At 50.3% G+C, this 22,592-nt stretch overlaps 1 protein-coding gene across 1 annotated transcript; it reads left to right on the forward strand.

The window, feature by feature from the left end:
* The first annotated feature begins 8,023 nt into the window (after positions 1 to 8,023).
* LOC138762878 (interferon lambda-3-like) lies at positions 8,024 to 16,287 on the forward strand. Its single transcript, XM_069936396.1, has 5 exons — positions 8,024 to 8,407; positions 9,192 to 9,296; positions 10,238 to 10,384; positions 12,184 to 12,270; positions 15,527 to 16,287. Exons 1-5 carry the CDS (start codon positions 8,234 to 8,236, stop codon positions 15,620 to 15,622), a joined length of 609 nt encoding a protein of 202 aa, XP_069792497.1. The 5' UTR covers positions 8,024 to 8,233; the 3' UTR covers positions 15,623 to 16,287.
* Positions 16,288 to 22,592: the final 6,305 nt, after the last annotated feature.

Raw genomic sequence — 22,592 nt, forward strand, 5'->3', positions numbered from 1 at the left:
CAAACAATTTTCTACCACTACTCTCTGACACCTCCCATCCAACCATTGCTGAATCCATTTCACTACCTCCTTATTTATACCTAATGCCTCCACCTTTTTTCCTAACCTCCTGTGGGGAACTTTGTCAAAAGCTTTACTAAAGTCTAAATAGACAACATCCACAGCTTTCCCTTCATCAACCTTTTTTGTAACCCCTCGAAAAACTCAATTAGGTTTGTCAAGCATGGTCTACCCCTGACAAAACCATGCTGATTACACCCTATCAATCCCTGTACCTCCAAATATTTGTAAATACCATCCCTCAGAACACTTTCCATCAACTTGCCCACCACAGACATCAGACTCATGGGCCTATAATTCCCAGGTTTACATTTGGACCCCTTTTTAAACAGCGGAACCACATGCGCCACCCTCCAATCCTTTGGCACTACCCCCGTAGCCAGTGACATCATAAATATCTCTGTTAATGGCCCCACTATCTGTCCACAAGCCTCCCTGAGTGTCCTTGGGAATATTTTGTCCGGTCCCGGAGATTTATCCACCTTTATCTTTTTCAACACAGCCACAAAACTCAAGGAAGACTGTACAACCGGCTTTATTGAGTTAAAAGTCTCTGCTACAGTGGTAGCCGTACTGGTGGTTCCCGAGTGACTGGCTCAGGAGGGGCTGGCTCAGGATTATATCCCAGGCGGTTGATTGACAGCTGGCTGGGTGTGCTCTGTCCTCCAATGGTTTTTCTGCAGAACAGAGAGCGCCTCCTGCAGTCGGCTAGTGGTGCATCACCAATGTTTTGGGCTTGAGCCCTTCATCAAGGTGTGGGGGGAACATGAGGAATGTCGAACAAAAGGGGGAAGGGGGGTTGGTGAGGGTGGGAGATGATAGGTGGAGATGGGGAGGGGAGGACTGCAGGAGGGGGCAGAGAAGTCTGGGTGGGGAAAGAAAGGAAGTAGGAACTGCAATAACTAGTTAAAAGGGGTGAAGGGGAAAAGGGCAGTGAACTCAATGTTCATACACTGGGGTTGGAGTCGTAAAATGAGGTGTCGTTCCTCCAGTCTGCGAGTGGGGTAGTGGAAAGGCCGTGGACAGACAGGTGAGCTCGAAAGCATGACTCAGAATTGAAATGGTTGGCCACGGGAGGGGGGGTCGCTTTTGTTGTGGACGGAGAGGAGGTGCTGGGCGAAGCAATCTCCTCATCTGCGGCCAGTCTCTCTGATGTAGAGAAGGCCACAGAGGGTGCACTGGACACAGAAAATGAGTCCTTTGGAGGCACAGGTGTTGTTTCACCTGAAAGGTCTGCTTTTGGACCTCGGACCATGAGAGGAAGGAGGTGTGGGCATAGGTTTTACACCTCCTACCACAGTGGAAGATGCGACGGGGGCGGGGCAGTGGGTGGGTGATGGATGGGGAGGGAAGAGGGCACAAAGGAGTCATGGAGTGAGCAATCCCTACAGAAGGCTGAAAGGGGAGGGATGGTGGTGGGGTCCTGTAGTAAGTGCCGGGAATTCCGGAGGATAATGTGTTGGGTGTGGACGCTGGTAAGGTGGTAGGTGAGGATGAGGGGGGATTCTGTATTTATTGTTTCTAGGGGTGTGGGGGCTGGGGCAGATGAGCAGGGAATGGGGGTGAGGGCCAAGCTCATGGTGGTGGAGGGAAAGCCACGTTTGTGGAAGAAGGCAGACATTTCAGAGGCTCCAGACTGCAAGAACTCGTCTTGGAAGCAGATGCGACAGAGATGGAGAAATTGAGAGAAGGGGATGGAGTCCTTGCAGGGGACAGGATGTGAGTTGGAGGGTGGTCTTAGTGTGAAGGGCTGTCGAGCCGGCTGCCGTTGGTGCGGTGTTGGATGTAGACCCCATTCTCATCGTTGAGACCTTCTGTGACTCTTTTAAGAAGAGGGACCGTACGTGATGTTTGTCAACCTTAACCAAAGCATTCGACTCTGCGAGTCAGAAAGGGTTTGTGGCAAATCATGGTACCACCCCCTCCCTTCATTCCCCCCCAAAGGTCCTCGGCACAGTCATCCAGCAATGTGAAGAACAGTGTGGCCGAGTCAGAGTTGTTGAAAGGTTCTTGTCAGTTTCCAGAGAGGGATTCAATACTTGTTGGACACAAACTGAATCCTTCTGATCGGCCACTTCTGCGTCTTGCTGAAGAAACTTGGCCCATCGGCATTTTCCAGATGATAACCTCTTTCTTTCAGGTCACCACAGAGTTTCCTTTTCTGTTTCCTTTATCTCAGGCAAAACATTATGCAGCCAGCTATCTCCTCTTGAATGGACCACAAGGGCTTTGAACAGGCTGAACTCAGAACTCACAACCCATCTTCAAAATGGGGTTTCAAACAAGCTTGCCAGCTTGTCCTGTTCCAGACCCTGCTGCTGCTGAACTGTAAAACTGAATTATCTCTCTCTCTCTCAGAGAAAACCACATGACGGTCTTAGACTAGCCAACTGCACTCAGACAGAAGGCTCAGGACCTAATTTTGAGAGTCCATCCATCTGTTGCTTTCCAAAACAATAATCCATTTCTCCATAGTATGTCCAATTAACACCGACATGTGAAGTCCTTATAGGCATTCTTCAAAGTTTTTGCAAAGGCACATGGAGCCTGGACTGTCCGGCTTGAGCTGAGCTCTGGCATTTTAAATGAGATCTGTGTTGTGAAGTGTTTGTATCTGTGTGTGACCTACACTAAAAACCCCGCAATCTATCTTCCAATAACATTTCTATACTCAATACAAAATATAATCCGTCAAGAGTGGTTAGGGAGAATGTGGTGGAATATGGTACTGTGGGGATGTCTTCACTAGGCTGGGCAGGCTGGCCTGCCCTCTGTACCTGTTGCCCCTCCCCATAAGATCCCCTAATGAAGGCCAAGTGCCCTAGAATCCTCCTTCGTACCTGCCTTGGACATGAGCCAGCAGCACATAGAGGCGCGCCCGGGTCTTCTGATCAATAAGGCCTTGATGTCTGCGAGTGGTCATTGATTGTGCCACAGAAAGGGAGTGGTCATCAGTGGTGAGGGGGTTCATAGGACAGGGGATTGGAGGGCAGAGGGGGGGGTCAGGTGGCACGGAGGGGGTTTCAATCGGGAAATGGTGAGGGGATCGGGGAGGGGGTGAGGGGATGGGGAGTGAGAGGACATGAGGGTCCTTGGATGGGGATGGGGGTGAAAGGACGCGAGGGTCAGTGGGTGGGGAAGGAGTGAGGGAACGGGGACAGGGGTGAGAGGACAGGGATTGGGGAAGGGGGTGAGAGGATGTGGGGGTCTGGGTGGTGGGGGGGCAAGGGAAGGTGGCTGGGTCAGACATCAGGTCACATGTGGAGGGGAAAGGGTAGAGGAGGGAGTGTGAGGGTGGAGGTGAGGAGACCGCAGATATGGACGACACTCGTACTCAGGGTCCTCAGCTCATCAATGGCAGCCAGCCGAGAAATGGAACTGGTTCGGATCTGGACTGGGTACTGACCTGTAGGGAGAGAGAGTCGGTCCCACTGTGACCCCATCCCCAGGAATTAACAGGGAATTTACTGGGACAGGGTTCAGTGGAAAACACGGTCCTGAATGCTGCCATCAGGTATCCGGTCACTTCCTTACATAGAGCCTCTGAACCTTCCAGAAGGTAGTCATGACAGCCGCAGGGATGGTCCTGAAGAGGGACAGGTTGCAGCTCCGTCTGCCCGAACCATGGCGCTCCACCGCCATCACCCCACCGCTCAGCAGCAGGGCCACAGCCGCCGACACCAGCACCACAGTCACACAGATCTCCATCCTCACACAGACACAGACGAGTGGGTGCCTGGGCTCCCTGAGCAGCCTGGGAGAGGTGGGGGCGCAGGAGGACGAGATGCCCGGAGGTTCAGGAGAATGTGATACCCACGGGTGCAGGAGGACGAGGTGGCTGGGAGTGCAGGAGGACATGACACCCAAGGGTGCAGGACGCATGAGACACTCAAGGCTGCAGGAGGACGGTGGCCGGGATGGGGCTGTGCCAACGATTCCACCTAGGTGCTGGGTGCCGGCAGCTCTGACTAGGATGGCCCTCGTTCGTCGCCTAGTTGGTGTCTCTGAGATGCTCCATCTCCCTGCAGAGCTTTTATCCTGGGCTGGGGGCTGGAAACCCCCTGATGGGGTTGGCAAAGGAAGCAAACGTGAGGGAAGGGAGTGATGGACAGAGATGGGAAATCGAGAGGCAGCTCGAGGTGGAAACTGAAAGCAGTGAGAATAGTGGAGTCCTGGGGAGTGTTATCGTGCAGAGGATGTGTGGCCATACCAGGGATGTTGGGGCTCCCTCCCCTCACCCCCTCCCAACACCCCCTCTGTTACCCCCTTCACACCCTTTACCACTCACCCTAAACCCCCCTCCCCACTGTACCTTTCAACCCTCACCCACCTCCCCTCACCTCCTCCCTCACCCCCTGGCCTCATCCCTCCCCTCCCCCTCCCCCACCCCCTTCACCCCTCCTCCCACAGCATGGAGCTCCCTCACTGCCCCTCCCATGGTGCAGAGCTCACTCACTGTCCATTCCAGGGTGTGGAGCTCCCTCTGCCTCTCCCAGAGTCTGGAGCTCCCTCACCACCTTTCCCAGGGTGTCTGTGAGTACCGGAGCATTGCAGTACATTCACATGCCACACGACAAGGAAATTGGGCGCAAGGTCCCGTGAACCAGAGTACCACGGGATGGGTTAGGTGGTTGGGGAAGGGAAGGGGAAAGAGGGGTGGTGGGGGAGAAAGGGTGGGATGGAGAGTGAGGGAGAAAGAGGGTGGGGGGAGAGAGAGGGGGTGGGCAATAGAGGATTGTGAGAGAACATGGGGGGAGAGAGGGGTTGAGGATTAGAGAGAGCATGCTGAGAGAGGGTGAGGGCGAGAGAGATGGGGATGTGAAGGTGTGAGAAAGAATGGGGAGAGAGAAGAGGGAGGGTGGGGGAGATTGGGTGAGGGAGAAAGGTTGCAGAAGAGAGGGGAGAGAGATAGAGTGAGGGAAAGGGTGGGAGAGGGAATGTGTAAGAGAGAAAAGGGGGAGAGAGGATGGGGAGAGGGTGAGGAGAGTGTGGGGGAAGAGGTTGGGGCAAGAGGGGGGAGAGAAAGGGTGTGAAAGGCTGTCGGATAGAGAGGGGAAGGTGGCTGAGAGAGGGGGAGAGAGAGAGGGCAAAAGAGTGGGTGGGATATTTCCCCAGTGAGGGATCTCCCCATAGTAGTGACAGAGCTCCCCATGATGAGGGATCTCCCTGTGGTATTGAGGGAGCTCCCCATGGTAAGTGAGGGAACTCCCCACAGTAAAGGAGGGATCTTCCCATGGTAGTGAGGGAGCTCCTCAAGGTGAGATCCCTGTTGTGAGGGTCCTTCTCACAGTAAGGGAGGGATCTCCCTGTTAGAGGGATCTCTCTGTGGTAGTGAGGGAGCTCCCCATGGTAGGGGCGGCAGCAATGGGCCCAGCCCTCCCACTGATTCCAGACCCTGGGCCCACCCACAGAAATTTCCGGAAGGACTGATGCAGGCCAGCGGCTTCCTTCCTCTTCTCACGGTTTCATTTCATGTGAATCGGACAGAGGCCAAAGGGGACAAACCGAAAGCTCTCAGTGCGGCTGTAGGAAGTCTCCGACTCTGAGACCCCCACGTGTCGGCGGGGAATTCCCATCTCAGAGACCTCCATGTGTCCAACAGGATATCCCGGTCTCCGACTCCGAGACCCCCATGTGTCCACCGATGTATCCCAGTCTCCGAAACTCCCACGTCAGCCATGGTACCTCAGTCTCTGATTCTGAGACCCCCACATGACTGCCTAGTCTCCATCTCTGAGAACCCCATGTGTCGGCGGGGTATTCCCGTCTCTAAGACTTCCACGTGTCCAGCAGGATATCCCAGACTCCGACTCCAAGACCCCCACATGTTCGCCGGAGTATCCCAGTCTCTGAGACCCCCACGTCAGCCAGGGTACAGTCTCTGATTCTGAGACCCCCACGTGATGGCAGGGTATTCCCATCTCCAAGACCTCCATGTGTCCAGCAGGATATCCCAGACTCCGACTCCGAGACCCCCACATGTTCGCCGGAGTATCCCAGTCTCTGAGACCCCCACGTCAGCCAGGGTACCTCAGTCTCTGATTCTGAGACCCCCACGTGATGGCAGGGTATTCCCATCTCCAAGACCTGCACGGGTCCAGCAGGATATCGCAGTCTCCGAGACCACCACATCAGCCAGGGTACCCCAGTCTCTGACTCCAAGACCCCCATGTCAGCCAAGGTATTCCAGTCTCTGATTCAGAGACCCTCATGTGTCTGCCTGGTCTCCGTATCAGAGACCCCACCCCGTGTTGGAAGGGGAGTACACTTATCTTCTTATCAGAGACCCACCTGTGTTGGTCGGCGAGTACACTGGTCTCCATATCAGAGACCCCCCTCCCCATGTCGGTCGGGGAGTACACCAGTCTCCGATTACGAGACCCCCTCGTGTCGGTCAGGGAGTACACCGGTCTCCGACTCCAAGACCCCGTCGTGTCGGTCGGGGAGTACACCAGTCTCCGTATCAGAGACCACCCATGTTGGAAGGGGAGTACACCGATCTCCATATCAGAGACCCTTCTTGTGTCAGTCAGGGAGTACACCGGTCTCCAACTCTGAGACCCCCCCCACCCCATGTCGGTCAGGGAGTATACCGATCTCCAACTCCAAGACCCCCTCATGTCGGCCGGGGAGTACACCGGTGTCTGTATCAGAGAACCCCTCGTGTCGGAAGGGGAGTACACTGGTTTCCATATCAGAGAACCCACCCCGCCCGTGTTGGTCAGCGAGTACACCGATCTCCAATTCCGAGACCCCCTCATGTCGGTCAGGGAGTACACCGATCTCCATATCAGAGACCCCCTCATGTCGGTCGGGGAGTACACCTGTCTCCGACTCTGAACCCCCCCCCCCCGTGTTGGAAGGGGAGTACACCAGTCTCTGTATCAGAGACCACCCCGTGTCGGTCGGGGAGTATACCGATCTCCGACTCTGAGACCCCCTCATGTCGGCTGGGGAGTACACTGGTGTCCGTATCAGAGACCCCCCCCCACCGTGTCGGTCAGGGTGTATACCGATCTCCGAGTCCAAGACACCCTCGTGTCGGCCGGAGATTACACCAGTCTCCGTATCAGAGACCCCCTCGTGTAGGAAGGAGAGTACACTGGTTTCCGTATCAGAGACCCCTCCCCCGTGTCGGTCAGGGAGTAAACAGGTTTCCAACTCCAAGACCCTCTCGTGTCAGATGGGGAGTACTGGGGAGTACACTGCTTTCTGTATCAGAGACCCCCATGTGTTTTCCCCAAGTCTCCAACTCAGAGAACATCACGTCCAGTGGCTGAGTCTGACCATCCGAGGCTGCAGGCACCTCCCCCCCCCACTACCGCCATGACCAAATGCATCAGTGTCACGAGTGTGAGGGAGCTCTGTTCTGGGGGAGGGGTGGTGAAGGAGCTCTGCGCTGGGGGAAGAAGAGGGTGAGAGGGGGGTATAACAAAGGGAGAAGGTAAGGGAGGGAGAAGACGGGAGAGGGTGGGGGGTGAGGGGGTTAGGGAAGTGGGTGAGGGGTTATGGGTGCAGTGGGAAGGTGGGTGAGTGGTGAGGGTTGAAAAGAACACTGGGGAGAGGGGGTGAGGGCGAGTGGTAAGGGGTGAGAAGGGGGTAACAGAGGGAATGATGTGAGGGGGGTGAGGGGTTATGGAGGGGGTGAGGGGAGGATAACTCCAGCATCCCTGGTGTGGCCACACCTCCTCTGTACTGTCACACTCCCCAGGACTCCACCATTCTCACTGCTTTCAGTTTCCACCCGAGCTGCCTCTCGATTTCCCATCTTTGTCTAACATTCACCCTGACATCACTCCCTTCCCTCACGTTTGCTTCCTTTGCTGCCCCATCAGGGGGTTTCCAGCCCCCAGCCCAGGATAAAAGCTCTGCAGAGAGATGGAGCATCTCAGAGACACTGACCCGGTGACAAACGAGGACCGTCCTGAGTCAGAGCAGCAGGCAGCAAGTGCCCAGGTGGAATCGTTGGCACTGCCCCATCCTGGCCGCTGTCCTCCTGCAGCCTTGAGTATTCCGTGTCTCCTGCACCCTTGGCTGTCACGTCCTCCTGCATCCCCAGGTGTCACATCCTCCTGCACCTCTGGGGATCTCATCTTCCTGCGCCCCCACCTGGCCCACCTCTCCCAGGCTGCTCAGGAAGCCCAGGCACCTATTCGTCTGTGTCCGTGTGGGGATGGAGATCCGTGTGACCGTGGTGTTGGTGTCGGTGGCTGTGGCCCTGCTGCTGAGCGGTGGGGTGATGGCGGTGGAGCGCCGCGGTTCAGGCGGACGGAGCTGCGACCTGTCCTTCTTCAGGACCATCCCTCCGGCTGTCATGACCACCTTCTGGAAGGCCCAGAGGCTCTATGTAAGGAAGTGACCGGATGTCTGACCCATCTGCCTTCCGCCAGCCCCCCCACCATCCACTGATGATCCTTGTACCCCCCTCCATCCACTGACGATCCCGTCTCTCCTCTCCCCAATCCCTGTAAACCCCACCCCCATTGACGATCCCTGTCTCCCCTTTCCCCGATCCCCCCTCCACCCACTGACAATCTTTGTCTCCCCTCTCCCTTGATCCCCGTACCCCCCTCCATCCACTGTTGATCCCTATCTCCCCCCTCCGTGTAGCCCCCTCCATCCACTGATGATCCCCCTCTCCTCTCCCCAATCCCCGTACCCCCCTCCATCCACTGACGATCCCTGACTCCCCTCTCCCTGTACCCCCTCCACCCACTGATGATTCCCATCTCCCCCTCCCTCAATTCCCATATCATACGATCCCCGTATTCCCTCCATCCGCTGACCCCCACATCCTCTCATCCCCCTCCATGATCCCCGACCTCACCCTCCTCCCTGATCCTTGTCCTCTCACCCCTTCCCCAACACCCCCCATATTCATTCATTCCCCTCCCCACCCACTGACCCGCACATCCTCTCACCCCCCACCCCGTCTCCACTGAAACCCTCATCACTTACCTCCTCCACACTGAACTCCCTGTCCCTGCCCTTTGACCCCCTGACCTCTCCCACTGAACCCCCTCCGCCCTTCTCCCATCCCACCCCGCCAACCACACTCTCTCCATTCCCCCCACCCCCCCCCCCCCACCAGGAAGGCTACAACTCCTCACCGACTCTCTCTCTCTCCACAGGACAGTACCCACTCCAGATCTGACTCTGGATCCAGCTCCAGATCTGAATCTGGCTCCAGGACCACTTTTCAACTGGCTACCACTGACGAGCTGAGGGCCCTGAGTGTGAGTGTTGTCTGTATCTCTGGTCTCTTCGACCCCTCACCCTCCTCCCTTCCACCCTCTCACCTCCTCTCTTCCTCCCTCCCACCCCTTCCCTGCTCCCTCCTCACCCCTGCCTCCTGTGAACTCCCCGTACAAACCAGAACAAGAGTTGTTGATGAGGGTGAAGGGAACCCCGCCCCCCCCCACCTCCTTTCGCTGGAAAGGTCGATGTGATGCGTGGAGAGGTTTTGAGGAGAGCAGACGTTAGACGGACCATTAATGCTGTCAGTCGGATGGGTTGAAATGTCTGTACTTTATGCAAGATTCTTTTATTAGAGAATTTCCTTTAGTCGACCGTAAGGCAAATGAAGATTTGCCATCAGCAGGAATTGCCCGGTGGCCCCTTACAGACAGAGAGAGAGAGAGGCAAAAGTCTCGAGCCCGTCCCCAGCGGCCCGCAGCCAGGGGCGAGTGTCTCCGACCCCCCCCCCCCCCCCCCCCCCGACCATGGCCGCCAGCTGCCCCGCCACTCTCTGGCCTCCGCGGCCCTCGCCGGCACCGTGGGTCACCCCCTTCTCCAAGGCGTTGGGGCGTGGATCGGTTCATGAAGTGATAGCAGTGTGGCTGCGGTGCAGGGTCAGGATAGGCTGAGGCAGGTTTTGACATAGCGGGGGGTGGGGAGTTGGGGAATGGATTGCCAGTGTGGGATAGTATCTCAGCTGTAGAAGGGCAGGTGAGCCTCCGAGTCATTGTGGGTGGAAGTGTTCTAACAGCCCACAGGACCCTCGCCACTTTCAGGGGCCAATCGCTCCAAGAATGTGCCTGCAGAAGCGACTGCGGGTGCGTTCGAATCGACGTTCGGGGGTGGGGTCTTCCGGTTTGAGGAGGGATGAGGCCCCCTCCAACCCACCTCCACCACAGCCCTTGCCTTTCCTGACTGACCCTCCCCTCTGCAACTCCAGGTCCCCGAGAGGATGATCCTGGTCCACGCTGAGTTTGACCACTTCTCTGCTGTGTTGAGCAGCAGGGAGGGAACCTTCAGAGCTGCTGGCAGGAAGGTCTGGGACTTACTCGTCACCATCTCAGAGCAACTGGAGCACTGTGTACAGGTGAGGACGCGTCTGGTGTGAACAGGCAAGGGGGTCTGTATGTGCGCAGGTGGGGTCGTGTATGTTGTCTACAGCAAAGGGGGTCTGTGTCTGTATAGATGGAAGGGTCTCGTGTGTGTACCAGAGATTGCGGGGTCTGTGCGCCAACAGTTTGGAAAATGAGATCCAACACATAGGAGCAGGAATAGGCCGTTCAGCCCATCAACTCCACCCCACCATTTAATCAGGAGCTGATCCATTTTCCCCACTCAGCCCCACTGCCTTGGCCTTCTTCCCGTAACCTTTGATGTCCTGGCTCATCAAGAACCTATCAATCTCTGCCTTAAATACACCCAATGGGCCTGGCCTCTGAATCTGCCCGTGGCAACAAATGCCACAGATTCACCGCCCTCTGGCTGGAGAAATTCCTCCCCGTCTCTGTTTAAAGCGGACGCCTTCAATCCTGAAGTTGTGCCCCTCTTCTCCCAGACTCTCCCACCGTGGTGAAACGACCTTTCTACATCGACTCTGTCCACCCTTTCAACGTTCAAAAGGTTTCAATGAGAATTCTTCCCCCCCCCACCCACCATTCTCCCCCCCCACCCACCATTCTCCCCCCCCCACCCACCATTCTCCCCCCCCCCCCACCCACCATTCTCCTAAATTCCATCGAGTGCAGGTCAAGAGCTGTCAAATGCTTTTTGTACGATAGCCCTTTCATACCCAGAATTGTCCTTGTGAACCTCCTCTCAACCCTCACAGATTTCATACTAGACCATCTCACCGGGTCCAGCTGGCTGTCTCTCATCCCCTCCAACTCCTGCTCAATCCCCTCCTGCTCTTCCTCTCCACCGCCCTAGTTTCACCCACCCTCTAACACGTGCAAGACGGCCTGTAGGTTGAGCGGGTGGTGACAAAGGCAAATGTGACGCTTGCCTTCACTTCAAGAGGAAGAGAATACAAGAGCAGGGATGTGACATTGAGGCTTTATAAGGCCCTCCTGGTGAGATCTCACATGGAGGATTATGGGCAGTTCTGGGCTCCTTGTTTAAAAAAGGACGTTCTGGCATTGGAGAGGAGGTTCACAAGGATGATTTCGGGAGGGAAAGGGTTATCGCGTGAGGAGTGTTTGACGTCTCTTGATCTGTACCCGTTGGAATTTAGGAGAATGGGGGGGGGGGGGGGGGGGGGGGGGGGGGCGGGGAGGGTATCTCATTGAAACATATTGAATGTTGAAAGGCGTGGACAGAGTCAATGTAGAAAGGTTGTTTCCCCACGGTGGGAGAGTCTGGGGCAAGAGGGGCACAACTTCAGGATTGAAGGGCGTCCGTTTAAAACAGAGACAGGGAGGAATTTCTCCAGTCAGAGGGTGGTGAATCTGTGGAATTTGTTGCCACAGGTGGTTGTGGAGGCCGGGCCGTTGGGTGTATTTAAGGCAGAGATTGATCAGTTCTTGATTAGCCAGGCATTGAAGGCTGTGGGGAAAATGGATCAGCTCGTGATTCAATGGTGGGGTAAACTTGATGGGCTGAATGGCCTATTTCTGCTCCTATGTTTTAAAAGAAATTTAGACCCACAGCGAGGTAACAGGCCATTCTGGCCCACGAGTTTGTGCCACCCAATGGGGGGGGGGGGGGGCCCATTAACCTATATCCCTGGTACATTTTGAACGGTGGGAGGAAATCGGGGAAAACCCCATGCAGACACTGGGGAGATCATGCAAACCCCTTTCGGATGACCCAGGAGTCATTCCCGATTGTGGGCGCCGTAAAGGCCAAGTGTGCCACCCCATGCCTTACGCTTGCACTTTAATCTCCCAGGATTCAGAGGAAGAAGCCCTTGGCGCTGGCCAGTTTTCCGGGGATCTCGCTCGCTTGCTGCAGCGACTGAAGAACGACTTCAAATCGGTAATTTCTCTGACCCTTTGCAGTCAAACGTTTGGCCAGGTGGTCGCTTAGCGTGAGGGGCTGGGATGGGAATGCTATGGTGGAGATTCTCCTGCCGCACTCCTACGTGGGGGGGGGGGGGGGGGGGGGGGGTTGCAGCAGAATCATAGTGGAAACACTTACATAAACCACCTTATAAAATAGTGCGGGAATAAGCCAAGGTCAGGCAGTGTCTGGGGTTCATCGTCCATTCAGGAACCTGATGGGTGCGGGGAAGAAGCTGCCCTTGTGCCGCTGGGCGCTCGTCTTCAGGCTCCCAGACCTTTTCCCCCGATGGTGGCAGAGTGAAGAGGACCTGGCCTGTGGGGTGGGGGTGGCTCTTTGAGGATAGAGGCTGCTTTCTCGAGTCACCGCCTCTTGTAGATGGAGTGAAGTCTGGTGCCTGCGATGTCACAGGCCGAGTTGACAACCCTTTTTCCTGAGCGTCGGCACCTCAGCACCGGGCTGCGAGGCAACCGGCCAGGGCGCTCTCTGCGGTCCACCTGCAGGGGTTTTTGAGCCTTCGGTGACAGAGGGATCGAGTTTGGGGGCAGGGAGGCTGTGCTGTGACTGTCCTGGTGAAGTCGCATCTGGAGTCCCGCACGCAGTTCTGGTCTCCTGACGCGAGGAAGAATGGGCTGGCTTTGGAGGTGTTTGGCTGGGTTGGTTCCAGGGATGAGGGGGTTGGCCTGCAACTGCACTCGCTGGGATTTAGAACAATGAGAGGGAATCTTATAATATTATGAGGTAGGTAAATTGTTCCCATTGGTGGGGGAGACTCGAACTAGGGGACATCGCCCCAAGATTCAGGGCAGAGATGAGGAGCAACTGGTTTTCCCAGAGGGTGGGGGAATCTGTGGAATTCACTGCCCGTTGAAGCAGTGGAGGCGACCTCAGTAAATACATTTAAGACGAGGTTGGGTAGGGGGGGATTTAAGGGATGGGGGGAAAGGCAGGTCGGTGGGGACGAGCCGATCATCAGATCAGCCCTGATCTCATTGAATGGGGGAGCAGGCTCAAACGGGCCAAATGGCCAACTCCTGCTCCCGTTTCTGATGTCCTGGGTTCACACTGGAGTTCTGATGGGGTGGATGTGTGCCCGCCACCCCAGGTCCATCTAAAGCTGAGACTCTGCTGGTAGCGGGGGGGAGGGGGGTCGAGTGTTCCAATAAGCATAATGAACCTTGCAGGTCTGCAGAGGTGGAAGAAATACGCAGAAACGTTGGAGGGACTCAGCAAATCCCCGTTATCCGGAATTCAAGCAACCCGACCAACCAATAACAAATAAATAAATTTTAAAAATTAAAATAAGTAAAAATGTTATTAAAAGTTGCAAACTGTGAAAGTCAAGGTTCCCCAAAGCGACACATGACCCACGTTCGAGTAAAGTGGTGATGCCGGCCGATGCCGCACCGCTGGGGTTGGACTCTCCCCAAGCGCCTGCATGATGATTCTTTATTAAGTATTGAGTATATCTGCAAGGCTTTTTCTGTAAACCTGGGGGGAGGGGGGTTAATTGTGAGCAGCACAGTTAGCGTGACCCTGTTGCAGCGTTCACGAGCAGGGGACAAATTTAAATTGTGGGGATTACCCGATGAAAGTGAACTTTACTTAATTAAGGATGACAACACTGATTTAGTTTAAATTACTTTACATTTTGCGCACTTTTAAACTGTTTATTCTTAATGCAGGTTGGAGGATTGGTCGATGCCGGATAAGTGAATTTTCCGGTTTCTTGAGACTATGCCGGATATGTATTTTCTGGTTGCTTGAGACTTAATCTCACAATGCCTAACTAACACCTGCATTAAGAATAAATAGTTTCAAAGACAAAATCACTATCCTGTACTTCCACTGAACACTCTCCTGAATATATAAAGAATTTTGCTTTATTTCCATTCATGTTCTTTGAAAACATTTAACCATCGCTGCAACTGCAGGTTCCTCCCCCTCCCATAGATAAATTAACCCCCCCTCCCCCAAGTTTACAGGTAAAGCTTCTGACCGGGGCAACTCTTACTAAGCAGGGATAAGGAGACACTTTAAGAGAGCCGCCCCAATGGCGAGTGGCATCAACCCGCCCTTCATTCTGGGCGACGCCATCGCTGCTTCACACAACTTTGTTCAAACAGCTGCTCCGAGCAAAGCCCGACCAAGGCCCTCCCTCCGCTGGCTGGATATTGGCTCCCATCTTCACCCAAGGTTTATGTGTTACTTCAGAGAGCATTTTCAATTTTAAACTTGCAAATTTTTTTACCTATTGTTTTATTTTTATTTAATTTTTTTAATGCCGGTTGCTTGAATTCCGATTACCAGAGGGTTTTACTGTATAAATTACTTTTCAGGCTCAAGTCCTACTTCACGGTTTGAGAAAAAGCAGGCAGGTGGCTGAACGGAAGGGGGAGGAGTACAGGTGTTATTTGGGTATTGATGGGACAGGAGAGAGGAAGGTGAGAATTGATGGGGGGAGGAGGCTTTGTGAATGCAGAGTTGGAGTAAAGGAGACAGAGGGAAAGGGAGAGAGGGGAAAGAGAGAGGGAGACAGGGGAAAGAGAGAGAGGGTAGAGAGAGAGAGAGGGAAAGGAGTGTAGTTAGGAGACAAAGGGAGAGGGGGAGAAAGAGAAAGGGAGAGAGGAGAGGGATGGAGGGAACAAAGAGAGAAAGAGGGGAGAGAGAGGAAGAAAAAGAGAGAGAGAAAGGGGTGCAGATGAGACGGAGGGATAAAGGAGAGGGGTAGAAAGAGAAAGAGAGGTAGAAAGTGGAAAGAGGGAGAGAGGGGAGAGGGAACAGAGAGAAAGAGAGGGGACAGGGAGAGAAAGAGAGAGGGAGAGGGGACAGGGAGAGAGAGAGAGAGGGGGCGAGGGGACAGGGAGAGAGAAAGAAAGAGGGAGAGAGGGAACAGAGAGAAAGAGAGAGATGGAGCTACAGAAAAGGAGACAAGGAAATATGAGGAGGGGGAATTTAATGGAAACTGGATGTCGACGTTAATGCCATCAGTTGGAGGGGGCCCAGAGGGAACATGAGGTGTTGTTCCTTCGTTCCTCCTCCCCACTTTCTGACCGGGGTCAATAGTGACCCATGACAGGGGTCAGTAATGACCAGTGACGGGGTCAAGTCTTTAGAGATGGCATTAAGGTCAGAAGCCTCTCTTAGGATGGCTCAGAACTTGGGGTGACTGGGAGAGGCCACTTCACCAAGAGCTTTGCATTCACCAGTGCCTCTCTCTTCCCTGTGCCAGGGCGATGCCGCGGCTCTTGCAGAAATGGTCTTCACCAACCTGGTGCAGTTGCTGAACGAACATCTGACCTGCGTGGCCAAGGGGACTTCGTGTTAGTGATGTTGACGTGGAAACCAATCACCAGCTAACCTTCCCCTGGACCACCCGTCACCAACGAAACCTCTCCAGGACCACCCATATCCCCAACTAACTCTGCTCGGACCACCAATATCCAGCGAAACATCTCCGGGACCTCACCAGCTAACGCTGCTTGGACTGCTGATCACCTGCGAAACATCTCCAGGACCTGTCTCCCTCACCGGGAGTAAAACACGCAAGTCTGCAGACACCATGATTGATGTTTAAAAAAAAAACCACACACATTGCTGGAGAAACTCAGCAGATCATCCAGCGTTCCGACCCTCTCCAGGACCTATCTCTCACTCTGATCCTCACTGGACGTGGACAAACCCGGGTTATGATCCTCAATGCCACATTGCCTCCATGTCAGACCCCCCCCCCCCCCCATGAGGTTTGGACCGGCTGGATTCCTTCCCTGACCTTATTTATTGAGTATTTAAGTATTTAATAATTTAGCCGTGCTTTGGCAACAAGCCTATTTATTTTTTTTACCTTGAACACGTGATCTATTTAATATTTTTAAAAATCTTTTAATTTATTGCAGTTTGATTTATTATTATTATTAAGCTTATTGTCAGCCAATTGTACAAGTACAACCTGATGAAACAGTGTTCTCCGGTTCTCAGTGTAAGATAGATATGAAGGACAAGTATTTCATCTATACAAATAAATGAATAAATATTGCTTCATGAATCTGAGAGTCTCGAGTGGTTAGTGTGAGCGGTTCCTTTGGTCATTCAGCATTCTCACTGCCCATGGGAAGAAGTTAGTGGCTCTGATCCTCCTGGATCTCTTCCCCAACAGGAGCAGTTGAACGATGCTGCATGCGGGATGGAAGGGTCCCTCGATGATTTTGCACGCCCTCTTCGGGCAATGTTCCCAGTCGATCACGTTGACGGGGGGAGGGAGGGAGACTCCAGTGATCCTCTCTGCCGCTCTTATGGTCCTGTGGGTTGACCTCTGATCCATTTCTCTGGGGCGGCCTGTACCCGCACCATGATGCCGCCAGCTAGGACGCTCTCGATAGAAGGTCCTGTAGAAGGTTGACGTGATGGTGGCCGGTAGCCTTGTCCACCTCAGTCTACTCAGGAAGTGCATTTGCTGCGGGGCCTCCCTGACAAGTTGAGTGTCCGCGATAGGTCGCTGGTTAAGTGAACACCAAGGAACTTGGTTCTCCCCACTCTCTCCACCACAGAGTTGTTGATGCATAGTGGATGGTGGTCGTTCCTGGTCCTCCTGAAGTCCTCGATCATCTCCTTTGCCTTGAGACTCAAGTTGTCCCTCTTGCACCGTATCTCGAGAGTACAGGCGATGGATCTTAGATGCAAGAGGAGGAGAGTGAGAGTGTCGGGATCACTCATGTGGTGGTGAGAAGGTCAGAGGAGTTTAGCTGGGTGGAGTTTGGGGAGTGTGGTGTCCAGTGAAGAATAAAAGGAAGTTGACTTTATGATGTACTGAAAGACACGAGTGAGTGGATTCTTTACTTGTTAGTAAACTGTGGTAAGTTACAAGTGCACAGCCCTGAGGTGCTCAGTGTTACGGCGCTCGACGTCCTGCTGCTGTCCTGGACAGACTGCTTAATGTTGTCAGACATGGGGCAAGTTAGAGCAAGACGCAGCTATCCCTGGTCTGGACCCTTCAGAGCCCAGTCCAGACCTGCGTGAGGAGTGTCTCACAGGGGTGAGGGGTGGATGTGGAGAACCTGGGATGGGATAGCAGTGCCTTACCTAGATGGGGTTTCATGTGAACTGACTGGTCTTGGAGCACGTTGATGGATTGATCTGCAGATTCTTGAGCAAGAATCCCTGTGGTCACTGTAACTTCCTAACTAGTGCGGAGAGAGGGGCGGGGAGGGAGCGCCCAGCCGGGGGAAGGGGTGGTGAATAGACCCATCCCCACCAGTACTGTACTCCTGTATTACACAGGGACAGACCTGTCCCCATCAGTACTGTACCCTGGTGTTACACAGGGACAGACCCGTCCCCACCAGTAAGAGGAAAGGTGTGGATTGATTTTGACTCTGTTGAAGGAGACAGAGGGAAAAGGAAAGAGAGAGAGAGAGAGACTGAATTAGTGGAATGGGGACAAGGAAGAAGATGGGAAAGGGGTAGGGTTTCTAATGTAAATGTCGATGTTAATACCATCCGGTTGGAGGGGGTGTAGGCAGAAGATGAGGTGCTGGTCCTCGAACTTGTGGGTGGTCTCAGTCTGGCAGCGCCTGTCATCAAGGGAATGGGAAGGGAAACTGAAAAGTGCGGCCACGGGGAGATCCATGCTATTGCGATGGATGGAGCCAAGATGCTCAATTAAGCAATCTCCGGGGGATGTCACATGGCGATGCAGAGCCAGGACAGGAGATCTGGCTCCTCTGAGAAAAAGTTCTGAAAATCAGAGTATCTACTCTAAAAATACTAATAAGTATGAAGCGTGAACTACCCTGGAATGTGAAAAGATGCCACTCGAGAAGTCGAAGAGAAGAACAAAGATGGAAAAGAGTCATAGCTGGAAGGGCCCACCTTGCAGACGAGACCGGGGGGGGGGGTGGCTGGAGGGGGCCCTGCTCTCCATCCGAAAACGAGCTCCCCGACCTGCCGCATTGCGGCCTGTGGATGAACTGGTAGAAGGAATGACATGCAGTCGCGAGTGTCAGCAGAAGGGAGACCCGGCTGAATTGGCGATCCAGGGCCTGGCAGCAACCAGGAGGAAGACAATCATATAAATTATTAAGGAAACAGGAGGATATATGGAAGAAGAAAGACGAGAAGAACTGGATATTATAATTTGGAAAAAGAGATCCTATTCTTGGAGAAAGAATGTCCATCGGAAGATAGCAAGAGAAAAGTCACTGTAAATGTGTGGAAAAGAAAAAGTGTATATCATGGCTATTGTGATTTATGGTGTGAAAAATAAAAAAATAAAAAAATTTAAAAAAAAGGAAGATAGCAAGAGGATTCTATTGAATAAGAAGTTACAATATAACACTTTACAGTCATCTAGAATAGAAAAGTTGCTTTTAAATAGTCAACAAAGATATTATAAATTTGGAACAAATTGGCAATTGAAAAAGGAACAAGAATCTCGAGTAATTACAACTATTCAGCTTGATAAAAATTCTGTTTCATATAATTCTCAAGATATAAATGACCCTTTTAAAGAATTTTATACTAAACTGTATAAATCAAAGTCAAAGAATGATGACTATAGAATTGATCAATTTCTAGATCTAGTTAATTTACCTCAACTGGACCAGGAGGAACAGAAGATTTTGGGGACACCGCTCTCAATTGTGGAAGTTGAAAAAGTAATAACTTCATTACAGAATAGGGGGCGTGGCAAGATGGCGTAGGGAACAGACGTGCCTTCCAGACCTCTCCTGACTCTGATTTATTGTTTTGTCTTTAAGTGCCCGTTAAAGTTCTTTTAAAAGTTTATAAATAATAAGAGGTGCTGGATTAGTGCCTAATGGTTTATATCCAAAAAAAAGGTAAAAGAAAATATCAACAGACTGTTAAAAAACTACATTTTCCGAAATTGTCTGAGCCTACTTGTTTACAAGAAGCCAGGACTCAGCGTAGAATGGATCCAGAAGAAGACGTACAGAATTCGGCATTGAAACTCCATTTTATACCGGTAAGGCTCTTTGAAGGTTGCACTCAGCAGCTTTCAGAACAAAGAGCTGGCCGGGTGCCAGTATTTCACACAACGGCCACTGTGAGTGCTGTTACTGAGACTTTGACAGTTGAATCAGCTGGGGCGCCACCAGCTGGAGAGTTAAAGAGCTGTCATTCGACTGCTACAGTGGTGGCGCTGCAAAATGCATCTTCAATTACAACGGTTTTTCCAGACATCGATTCAGTGAAGATGATTAAAGAGATTTGGCTTAAAGATAACCCTGATCTTCAGTCTCCTGGTATTGCTGGGGGGACTTTGAGAGGGATTTTTATACGAATTCAAACTGCTAGAAAAGATACTAAATTAAGGGAGGAGACAGAAGATCCCGTGGTCTCTAAGGAACAGCAAGACCCCATTATGGCTGAATCTACTTCTGTCGAAATGTTTGTTAAGGATCTTGAAGATAAGATATATTCTGTATTGAGTCAATTAGCTAATTTTGTGAACCCGTTTATTTCCAAGATTAATGCGATGGCGGAAGCCATTAATGGAGCTTTTAAGCTTGAAACCATTGAAAGATTTGAAATGTGTGATCAAGGTTTAGTCGATGTACAGGATCAACTGCAAGATGAAAATAGAATAATTGAAACATTGCAGATCCAAAATAAAAATTTAGCAAAAAAGGTTGATTATTTGGAGAATCAATCTAGATGGAACAACGTGAAAATTGTTGGTTTGCCAGAAGGCATAGAAGGACCAGATCCAAGAAAATATTTTACTGAATGGATTCCACGAGTGTTAGGACAGGATAAATTCCCTGAAGGTTTAATACTGGAACGTGCTCATAGAGTTTTAAGAAGAAAATCTTTTTCAGGACAGAATCCAAGACCTGTTCTGATCCGTTGTTTAAACTATTGTGACAGAGAGACAATTTTACGTACGGCTATTAGAAATGCCCAGCAAAATAGATCTCCTTTGATGGTTCAGAATAATCCTGTTTTCTTCTATCAAGATTTGAGTCAAGAAATAATGTTTCAACGACGCAAATTTAATTCTGTGAAAGAACGGTTGTGGAAAAAAAGACACAAGGCAACATTCAGGTATTCTGCGGTACTGAAGATTTTTCAGGATGGAAATCAGCCAAAGTTCTTTGACAATCCTAAAGAGGTTAAGGACTTTGCTCAGTCTCTACCAATCATGCAGTTTCAGGAATGATGTAGTCCTTTAAGGTCTCCAAAGAGAGTAGAGATGTAAGGTGGGATCCAGATTTTTAAAAGAAATGGAAGCAATGGTGACCGAAGTGGTAATGTTGATTTAAAATAATAAATCTTTTATCTTTTTTTTGAGAAGAGTTTAAATAGTTTAAATAATGATGATAGTTTAATGAAATGGGAGTTGGGAGAGGGAACTGGGTGGGCACTAGTTTCCAGAAGTCATCAGCTACCTGTGAGTTATCTCACACCCAATATTTTGGGGGAGTTACCGCTTTGGGCGGTTTAAACAGGAGGAGGTAGTCGTGACCTCCGACCTGTTTTTTTTTCTTTTTAATTTTTGGGTTAAGAAGTGAAGGTTTTTTTAAATTATTTTTTTTAAATAAATAATTTTTTTAAACTCTTTGTTTTCTGATTGTAATTGAGAGGAAATTAGGAGGTTTTTTTCTCTCTTTTTTTTCTCTTTTTTTGGGGTTTTTTCTCTCTCTTTTTTCTCTCTTTTTTAAGAGGATGATGTCACAGAAGATAATAAGTCAAAAATTGAGGATGTTGAATTAGATGAAGAGGAAGATGAGGGGAAAGGTGATAAGAAGAAAAAGAAGAAAATCAAGTACAAATACATTGAGGGAGAAGAGTTTAATAAAATTAAGTTAATTTCGATAGAGAATTTTGAAGATGTTATAAATGAAGAATATGGAGAATTTTATAAGAGTTTGAACTTTTTTTTCTTTTTTTATATAAGGGGAGGGGAAGGGAATAAAAAGTTTATCTGATTGTTTTTCTAAGGGATGTTTTTGTTCTCTCGATGAATTATAAAGGAAACTTGGTATTAATGGAAATTCTGTATGTATTATTAATTATGACTTTTTGTATAACAGATATGTGGTTGATATATGATTTTAATATTTGAATTTAGTTTTAAAGTGGATTTCATTTGTAAAATACATGTATTATGTTTGATTTAAATATATGTTTAAGGGTATTATTTTAGTATTGATATTTTTTTGTTGTTAAGTTTTATCCTTTTTTTGTAAGTGGGGTTTTTTCTATTTTATTTACAACATTGTTAATTAATTCTTCACTCTTTATTTGGGGGGAGGGTTGGACTAATTTTAAATTAGACGATTAATGTTGTGTTATAATTATTGGGGGGGGTTAATTTGTGTAGTTTAATGATGTAGTATTCTAATTTTTATTATCTTATTTTTTATTATTTCTTTAAATGTAATTTTTATTTTATTCATGTTATAAAATTTTAAATAAAGTTTAAAATAAACTTCATTACAGAATAATAAGTCTCCAGGAGATGATGGCTTTACTTCCGACTTCTATAAGGAATTTAAAGATGTATTGATCCCAGTTAGACCAGACAGGAATTTGACCAGATTCTATTAAAACTTCTATATAACAGTTATTCCAAAAAAAGGGTAAAGATCCTTTAATAAAATTATCTTACAGGCCTATCTCTTTCCTAAACATAGATTACAAAATTTTAGCTAAATTATTAGCGAATAGATTGGAAAATTTCTTACCAAGATTGATTCATAGAGATCAAACAGGATTTATTAAATATAGAAAATTGGCAGATCATGTGACTGGACTGATTAGTTTGGTCCACTTCATTTAAGAACAAGGACGATCCAAGTGTTGCAGGTACCACCTGATGCAGAAAAAGCTTTTGTCAGGGTGGTGTGGAGTTTTCTTTTTAAAACACGTGGGAAATTTGGGTTAGGTCCAATAGTTACAAACTGTACTTTGATCCAAAGGCAAAGGTAGTGACGAACAGGGGTTATTTATGTGACGAGATCAACTAGACAAGGCTGCTCACTGTCCCCTGCCTTCTTTGTACCTGGTAATAGAGACAAGAGCGAAGTGATGCCATTGACATTTGGAGATTATTCTGGATGCATCTAAATTTAAATGGCCCGAAAAAAGAATCGAATATTTAAAATTAATCCACATTAATCAAAGGGTTATTAAAGATTGTTTTCAGAATGGGCAATTAATTTGACCAATTAAAAACTAGATATGGATGATCACTTAATACCTTTTTTGGATAATTTCCAGTTGAAGGGTTTCTTACGAGATAATCTATCTATTCTATATTCATTACCTCCTAATGA

The sequence above is a fragment of the Narcine bancroftii genome, chromosome 5 (genome assembly GCF_036971445.1).
Source record: "Narcine bancroftii isolate sNarBan1 chromosome 5, sNarBan1.hap1, whole genome shotgun sequence".
Taxonomy (NCBI): Eukaryota; Metazoa; Chordata; class Chondrichthyes; order Torpediniformes; family Narcinidae; genus Narcine; species Narcine bancroftii.